A 9,457-nucleotide genomic window follows, 5' to 3' on the forward strand; every position below is an offset into this window, starting at 1 on the left:
TTATGAGACACAACAATCGGAGTCCTTCTTGACAGACTTCTTTAAGTGATCTTTCTTCTCTCTCTCTGTTTGTTGCATCTGACGCTGTGCATCTGCTTGATGTTGTCTTAATACTCGAACTCGCATCTCGTCCTGCATTCTCTGTTGACGCAGTTCTCGTCTCTGCTGTTCTAATAGTAATCTATGACACTGAGCTTCTTGCTGTCTCTTCTGATCCTCAATCGCCATATGCTCCATCATTCCTACTAGTGCAGCCCCTTCGACAACTCTTTTAAGCTCAGATTTTACAATGTGCTCCTTCAGTTCTGCCTCTTTTTGCTGTTGTTCCTCTCGCTCTTGCTGTATGAGTTTTTCTTTTTTACCCAGTTCTGATATTCTGAGCTTCAGCTCCTTCTCAAGAGCTTGAATCTTATTTTGCATTTCAGCCTCTTTTTTCTTGTAGTCCTCCAACAGCTGATACGTTACGTTGGTGTAACATCCACCTCCGTTCTCTGTGACCATGTCTTGGATCTTCTGTAGAAGTTCAGACACTTGGCGAGAGTTTTTCTCTCGATTGTTGAACACATGGTAACGGCCCTCACACGATCTAAAGATGATGTTCTTTAAATCGTTATCAGCATCCTTTAGGTAGTCAAATATAGGTTGACCTTCCAGGTCGTCTCCTCTTGTAAAGAGAACAATCATGTACTTGGACGCTCCTTCCCCAAAAACCTCCTGAATCTTCTTCACAGTTTTCTTTTCTTCATCTGTGAAGCGACCAATTGTCATGACCAGCAGGAACACATGTGGTCCTGGAGAGGACATGTCGATGCACTTGACGGCCTCCTCAACAATTTCTGCTTCAGACAGGTCTGTATCACACCATCCAGGAGTGTCCACCACTTCTACATTCTTCCCATCAACAACATTAGAGGCTTTCAGGCAGACTTTGGTCACTGACCTGGAAGAGGCTTCCTTTTTAAAGGCATCTTTACAGAGTATACTGTTTCCTGTGGCACTCTTCCCCACACCTGTTTTTCCAACAAGGACTATTCTTAAGGACTTATCCTGTTGTCCTGAACAAAATAGAAGAATAATCATATAAAGAATGTATAATCTTCTTACATCTGAATCATAATGGTAGTTTAATAAAAGTTTATATTATTTTATATTGTACACAGCTATCCTTTTCTGCAAATAATCATGTAATCTGTTTGTTAACTCTTACATGAAAATCAAAATGAGTCAAAATGCACATTTATAACAAACAACAAAATGCATCATTATTAGGAATTCATAAGGATGACTACTTTTCAGTTTGTTTGTTTCTTTTAATTTCCCAAAGCAGTATCAAAAATGTTCTAAATAACTGAATGCATCTGGGGTAAGTGATCCACTATGTTCATGTTTCTTACTGAACCTTTAAATAGTGTAAACATTGTGTTGGTAATGTCACAAATACTACTATAAATATTATATACAGTTGTGGTCAAAAATTTACATACACTTGTAAAAAAATCTAATGTTATGGCTGTCTTGAGTTTTCAATAAGTTCTACAACTCTTATTTTTCTGTGATAGAGTGATCGGAACACATACATGTTTGTCACAAAAAACAGTCATAAAATTTGGTTCTTTCATAAATTTATTATGGGTCTGCTGAAAATGTCACCAAATCTGCTGGGTCAAAAATATACATACAGCAACAAAATTTGTCAATTTTGGTGATGTAGCGAGTTGTGTCAATCAAATTAGCTTCATGTCATGGCCTCTTCACTTCTTGTAAGTGATTCTGATTGACTACAGCTGTTGACTTCTCATGAGCCCATTTAAATAGGGCTCATTTGACCCAGTGATTAGACTCAGCTACAAAAGCTACAATGGGAAAGTCAAAGGAACTCAGTGTGGATCTGAAAAAGCGAATTATTGACTTGAACAAGTCAGGGAAGTCACTTGGAGCCATTTCAAAGCAGCTACAGGTCCCAAGAGCAACTGTGCAGACAATTATACGCAAGTATAAAGTGCATGGAACAGTTGTGTCACTGCCACGATCAGGAAGAAAACGCAAGCTATCACATGCTGCCGAGAGGAGATTGGTCAGGATGGTCAAGAGTCAACCAAGAATCACCAAGAAGCAGGTCTGCAAGGATTTGGAAGCTGATGGAACACAGGTGTCAGTCTCCACAGTCAAGCGTGTTTTACATCGCCATGGACTGAGAGGCTGCCGTGCAAGAAAGAAGCCCTTGCTCCAGAAAAGGTACCTTAAGACTCGGCTGAAGTTTGCTGCTGATCACATGGACAAAGATAAAACCTTCTGGAGGAAAGTTCTCTGGTCAGACGAAACAAAAATTGAGCTGTTTGGCCACAACACCCAGCAATATGTTTGGAGGAGAAAAGGTGAGGCCTTTAATCCCAGGAACACCATGCCTACTGTCAAGCATGGTGGTGGTAGTATTATGCTCTGGGGATGTTTTGCTGCCAGTGGAACTGGTTCTTTGCAGAAAGTAAATGGGATAATGAAGAAGGAGGATTACCTCCAAATTCTGCAGGAAAACTTAAAACCATCAGCCCGAAGGTTGGGTCTTGGGCGCAGTTGGGTGTTCCAAAAAGACAATGACCCAAAACACACATCAAAAGTGGTAAAGGAATGGCTAAACCAGGCTAGAATTAAGGTTTTAGAATGGCCTTCCCAAAGTCCTGACTTAAACCCCATTGAGAACATGTGGACAGTGCTAAAGAAACGGGTTCATGCAAGAAAACCATCACATTTAGCTGAACTGCACCAATTCTGTCAAGAAGAGTGGTCAAACATTCGACCTGAAGCTTGCCAGGAGCTTGTGGATGGCTACCAAAAGCGCCTAGTTGCCGTGAAAATGGCCAAGGGACATGTAACCAAATACTAATGTTGCTGTATGTATATTTTTGACCCAGCAGATTTGGTGACATTTTCAGCAGACCCATAATAAATTTATGAAAGAACCAAATTTTATGACTGTTTTTTGTGACAAACATGTATGTGTTCCGATCACTCTATCACAGAAAAATAAGAGTTGTAGAACTTATTGAAAACTCAAGACAGCCATAACATTATGTTTTTTTACAAGTGTATGTAAACTTTTGACCACAACTGTAGGTTAGTAAATATATACATAGAATTTTATAATATAGGTATAAAGTTATTGCATTGTTATTGCAATGCACATACCTGTCAGTCTCTGAGCCATGCTGCCTCTGAAGTGTGTTGGCAAAAGAAAGTACAGTTTCTGTACTGACTCTGATTATCTGCCTAGTAGTCACACCCCTTCGCCTGCTTTGAGACACATAATTGTTGAATGTTGAGGACATGTGACCAGTGCAGGTGATTTTCCAAAACAAACATATCATGTTTAGATGGTGTGTTAGAGAAAGAAAAGCAGATTTCACTGTTGTGTATATACTGTATAATAAATGACTTGTGCTTGTTTTTTTTTATATAAAAAAATGGAACCCTAAAAAGGAAAGCTGTGTTTACATTAGTAAAGCTGGATAATGATAGTTATGTTTACAATAACATGCAGTGAACGACAAACACTGTTGTTCCTCCTTCAAAATATCTACATTTATTTTATACCCCACCTGCTTTTACACTGTTTAACTGTTATCTCTTGAATCACTTCATTCCATTATGTCTTTTACCTTATTCTCTCTGGATCACACTCTTTGTATCTTACTGCATATGAGTAATTTCAATATAATCATACTGCACAGTCATCATACATAAATTTTAAATACAAGTCATACTGCAACAGTATTTACACATTTCACTACAAATCATACTGCATTAGTAGTTATAGTTTTATTCATCTATATTAAATATTGGTTTAAAATTTGTATTTATTTTATTATAATTTTTTTTCCTATTTTGTTCCTTATTATTTCTAATATGTTATTAAATATTTTTAATCCCTTTTAAACTGTAAATGCTTAATGGCATTGTAAATGAGGTTCACCCTCAATGTATTCCCGAGTAAATATAAAGGTTGATTGATAGATTAATATTCAGTGTTGCAAACCCAGCTTTTACATAAACAATAAGCAGAATAAAGAATAAAATCACATTGCTGTTCCCTTAAATTATCTGCTGGTGTATCTTCACAGTGTGATGGCGCAGTCAGTTTCCTATGCCGAGATGCACAAAGGGCAGGGCTCTTAAGATTCCAATGCGCAAAAGTCACAGCACACCTGCGTCTTAAAGGGAATGACTGCTGGCACACTAATTGGTTTATTTCACGTTACGCCCAAAACACACGCATGATTAATTAAGAGAATTAAAACACGCCTTTTGCGTGTTTCGAGCCGCGCAAGGCATATTTTTTGCTCCCTCACGATACCAAAGACACATGATACTCCCCTAAATCCTGCGACACAAAGCGCAATTAGCTAGTGTGCTATAGATCGCTAAAATATGGCCATGAACAGGCCGGGACAGGATAGGCAGAATGAGACAGGAGCGGACCAGCAAGAAGGTGTAGTTTTAAACAAAAACAGAAAACAAACAAAATAATCCACAACAGTTGTGAGCATAAACAATATCAAAGGCTAGCAAACCCAAAAAGGTTCGGTACACGGCTAAACTAGATTAAACAGGACTGGAAGACATGACATGGGAAACGAGGAACAGGGGGTTATTACACAATAAAGACTTTGACAAAACAAGGGGAAATTATACAGGGGAACAAATGTAGTAACAAACAGCAAATCAAGACATGCCCTTGCATTCACATTTAAGATTTTGAGATGATACACTATCGAGAACATCATGACAAACATCCAAAGAAATCTGCGACAAGACATGTCCATATGTTCATCAGATATTTTGTACAAAGGACAGTCTAGCTTTCTGTTTCAGTTTACATTCTTTAAAACATAAACAATCTGTAAACAAGCATATATGGATGTAATGTCAGAGTTTTTGGATATTCCATTCATGACAGTTTTTCAAAAATGGATGAAAATAATTTGCAGTGCTCAAACTATTGTATGCATACCACTGGTTACCATGTAACTTATAGGTTTGTCCACTAGTTTACTACACTGAACTCCTGTTGTCTTGCTCTGTCTAAGGCTTTCTGAGAGGGTTTCTGTTTCAGTTGACATACTGTATTGACCAGAAACAATAATTAAACATTCTACCATGCATGCTTGCAGATGGCAAAAGTGGAAAAAATGGCAAAATGTATGATGACGTATGATGTATAATAAATACAATTTAATAAATAAATAAAATAATGTTTGTGGCAAGTGTGTTCCTGTAAAATTTCCTGTAATTGTTACTTGGAAGTTTTAATTTGATGATGGTTAGTGTAGCGAATGCAGTAATATAAGCATTTATTTTTTGTGTGAATTTATTTATTATATTTTATTATTTGATGTACATTTTATATTTGTATATTTCTTGATTATTTATTATGTGTATACTTCAGAAAATTGTTTAAGCAATAACATTGTCTGACCAGGTCAGCAGTTCATCAGTTGGTCACATGGTGCACTTGGGTAAAAAAGTTAAGTTTCGTTTTTAGTCAGTCGGTGAGTGCAAGCAGTCGAAAAGGACAAAGGGCTGTGAAATAGGACAAAATGGACTTCTAGCAATGCCTAACCTTCTGGTTGGAGGTGCACACAGTATAGTCATTTAAGTTAAATATTCTTGTGTTGTATGTGTGTAAATTACGTTTGAGAGCATTAAAATTTTGTGTAGTAATTTTCAGTTTAACAATTCATAGACTGTAACATGGCGGTGTTACTGATTGTATTTGCCACTGTGTATTCTATTTCAGTGTTCATGGTGGTCTTGGGCGTTGTAAGACAGAACATACCTGTAATAAAACGTTTGAACCATCAGTCGGAGTGCGGCACTTTTATCAACCAGTTAAGAAAAAGTTGGGAGCAGCTATAGTGAACACGTCCACCGAGTGCAGCTTAGACCGACGCCGGAGAACTTTGAAGGACACCGCGCGGTGAACGCAAGACGCGCGTTTCCGCAAGCCATGCTGAGAAGAACGGGGGAAAGTCAAAAAGACCGTCGCAGCTTGAAGATAACAGCTCGTCTTTCAACCTCAAAAATCCACGCGGACTGCAGAGACTTGCAAAACATGGCGTCGGCTTGTTTCGAGAATAAGGATCGAGACTGTGCCGCTCCCACTAATCACCAAAAGAGGGCAACAGCGCGCCGTGGTCGTGAGTGGCAACACCAAGCCTTTGGCTTTTAGGTTTTCTTTAGTTGATAAGAAACTAGTATTATATCTTGTAAATATTTAAAAGTGTGATAGGCCATTGTGTGCAAATTTTGTATGAATATTTCTGGCCTGTGTTGATGAGTAATTTGACATTCCTACTTTGGATTTTTTGTTTGGTTTACCATGTGCATGCTTGTTAATTGAATTAATACTGAGGGTTACCTGTGGCATACGATCTGCTTAAGGTTTAAGATTTTGATTACTACTTTATAGTATTGTTTCAAAATAATTAGGAAAATGGCTCAGCGCAAAGAGAGTACTCTTGTACTTGAGGGAGTAATTCAGGCTCTTGAAGAAGAAAAAATAGAATAACAAACCAGGTTAAAAACTGAAACAGATGCAACATTGAAAGATCAAATGATAGATCGCATAGCTGAAATTGATAACAGTCTGCTAGCTCATAGCGCAGAAAGCCCTGAACAGCCAAGACGATCAGAAAGAGAGCGAAGACCAACTGAAAAGTGGCTTATCTATGCAAAAGAAGAGAGTGCAAAAAAGGAAAGAAAGTTTATGCTAACTTATGTAACCTTCAAAGGTGAAGTTCAGTACATAAGGAGCAAACTCAAAGAAGAATGTGACAAGGAGAGTCTTGAAAGTATGATGACTACTTTGGAAGAATATGAGTCACACTTAAGGCAAGAGTATGAAAGCTTACGTGCATTGACCACACCAAGTCAAGACATAAGACGGCGAATGGATAGCTGCACCTCAGTAACCAAAGATGTAGTTGATCTGTTGAAAATGCGCTGCTTAGAAGTAGGCAAAGAGTTTGATGCTGCTGCAGTAAAGGAGTCACTCTGCAAATTACTTCAGAGAGATGATGCTAGATCAATATATGGGTTGTTGTAGAAAAGAAAATGAAAGATGGGTTCACACCCACCCCTCATCCGGGGTACAACTCCCCTGCGTGTTCGTTTGATAGAGAGTCGCAGACAGGTGGAGTGAAGTTGAAAGCAAACCAAGTATTTATTACTGAATTCAGGAGAACCAATACATACAAGACAGTTAACAGCCGTCCCAGTATAAGTTCTGACCCCGTCTGATCTGACTCCATGTTTTATACCCCAAATGACGTGAAACCTCCTGATGAGGCGTTGCTAACGATTAGCTCATGTTAATATGCATAATTTCACGTGTTAGTGCTAAAGTTTCACGTGTCTGACCGGACCACTAGTGTTTGGCCTTGACTGTGTTCTTCCGGAATGGAACACCGTGGCACTATCTGTGTGTGTGCGTCACCCCCCGCTTTGAAGCAGCGGTTTTAGGGAGGCACTCACACACAGAAGGCCGCTTCAAGCATGAGCTACGCAAGTCACACAATAGATTTCATATGTTATATGTTAATGTGTTAATAACACGTGGTTAGTCCGCCATACAATAAATCCTATGTGTTAGTAAATGCCTTATGTATCATGTGGGTTAATTTGTCATAATAAAGTCTGTGTTAGTCACATGCCTGATCAAACAATGTTTTAAAGAATATATATTGTGGTTATTGGTTAATCTTCTATATAAATGCATATAAAGTACAATGTGAGTATTGATTAGTCTTCTGTATAAATATATATAAAATACAAGGTTTCACACAATGATTATGTAATTATAGATACTAAGTTAAGTAATCATAATTGAAAGATATTTGTCAATACACCCAAGGTGTAATAAACAGTTACTCTTCAATTCCCCCTTTTGACGTATCAACAAGATACGTCAGGGTCCACTGTATCAAGGGCAGAAGTAGATAGCGTAACAGGAAGTCAGGTATCCATAAAGAAAGCAGAAGTAGCAGCACGCTTGGCATCAAAACGCGCCGAAATAAACAGAGAGAGCGAAGTAGCTGCACAAAGAAAAGAAGTGTTTGCTCAGCAAGAAAAATTGAAGATGCTGGAACACCAAAGGGATCTGGAAGCTATGCAAGATGAATATGATGTGTATGCGGAGGAGGAAACGAAAATGAACGCTGAAATAAGAGAAAAGAAAGAAATAACTCTGCCTCTAAGTCAGCCCCAAACTCGGCATAACACAGCTCCATGTGCTCAGAGTCTCCATGGCTCATTAGTCCCTCCTCATTCTGGAAAACAGTCTGAACAAAAATTGAATGAAGCTTCACTAGTGCAAGCCTTCAAAGAATCTTTGATGATGACAAGACTTCCGGCACCTGAGCCATCAGTGTTTACTGGTGATCCTCTTACATTCATTGAATGGCAGACCAGTTTTAAGGCCTTGATAGAGACTATTTGTACAAGCCCAGCACATAGACTGTCAGAATCTCAGAAAATACATAAAGGGGGATGCGCTGTCTGTGCTGGAAGGAACATTTTACAGAAGTGATGAAGAAGCATATACGCAAGCCTGGGATGCACTGAACAAGCGCTATGGCCATCCATTCATAGTGCAAAGAGCCTTTTGGAGTAAACTTAGTAGCTGGCCCAAGATAGGACCAAAAGAGCGACTAAGATTAAGAGAGTTCAGTGATTTTCTTGTGTCATGCAAAAATGCAATGCCTCACATATCAGGTCTTAAAGTTTTGGATGATTATGAAGAAAATCAGAAGCTACTTCAGAAACTTCCTGACTGGGTATCAGCTCGATGGAATCGATTTGTCACCAAGGAATTGGATGATGGCAAACCTTACCCAAGTTTTGAAGAGTTCTCAAACTTCTTAGCCAAGGAGGCACGCATCGCCTGCAACCCGGTGTCCTTGCTTCATGCTTTGAAAAAGACTGAGGAGAAAACAGGTATCAGTAGGCTCAACATTTAAACCATATGCTGCTCAAACAATGAAGCAAATAAAATGCATATGCTGTCAACAAACCCACTTCATTTACAAATGCAAACAATTTGCTGCTCTGACTCTTGAAGAGAAGAAAGCATTTGTCAAAACCAACAATATGTGCTTCGCTTGCTTGAGAGTTGGCCATGTTGCAAAGGATTGTCGGAAAAGGGCTACTTGCAATGCTTGTAGAAAGAGCCATCCAACTCCGCTTCATGATGAACTGGCTCAAGAGGAAAAACCTGAAGTAAGCCAACAGAGAGACAGTACTTTTACTGCCTTATGTAATATGAACATAACCAATGCTGACCACACTTCAATGACAGTCCCGGTGTGGCTCTCTAGTGCTGTCAGAAATAGCCCAGAGATCTTGGTGTATGCTCTGTTAGATACACAAAGTAGCAATACATTTGTTACTGAAGATGTGTGCGAAA

The 9,457-nt window shown here is 38.8% G+C and overlaps 1 protein-coding gene across 1 annotated transcript; it reads right to left on the reverse strand.

The window, feature by feature from the left end:
• Window positions 1-1,097, reverse strand: LOC107196832 (GTPase IMAP family member 7-like). Its single transcript, XM_049467865.1, has one exon. The coding sequence runs from the start codon at window positions 1,078-1,080 to the stop codon at window positions 1-3; it is 1,080 nt and encodes a 359-aa protein (XP_049323822.1). The 5' UTR covers window positions 1,081-1,097.
• Window positions 1,098-9,457: the final 8,360 nt, after the last annotated feature.

This window comes from Astyanax mexicanus, chromosome 19, assembly GCF_023375975.1.
Source record: "Astyanax mexicanus isolate ESR-SI-001 chromosome 19, AstMex3_surface, whole genome shotgun sequence".
In the NCBI taxonomy this organism is placed as follows: Eukaryota; Metazoa; Chordata; class Actinopteri; order Characiformes; family Acestrorhamphidae; genus Astyanax; species Astyanax mexicanus.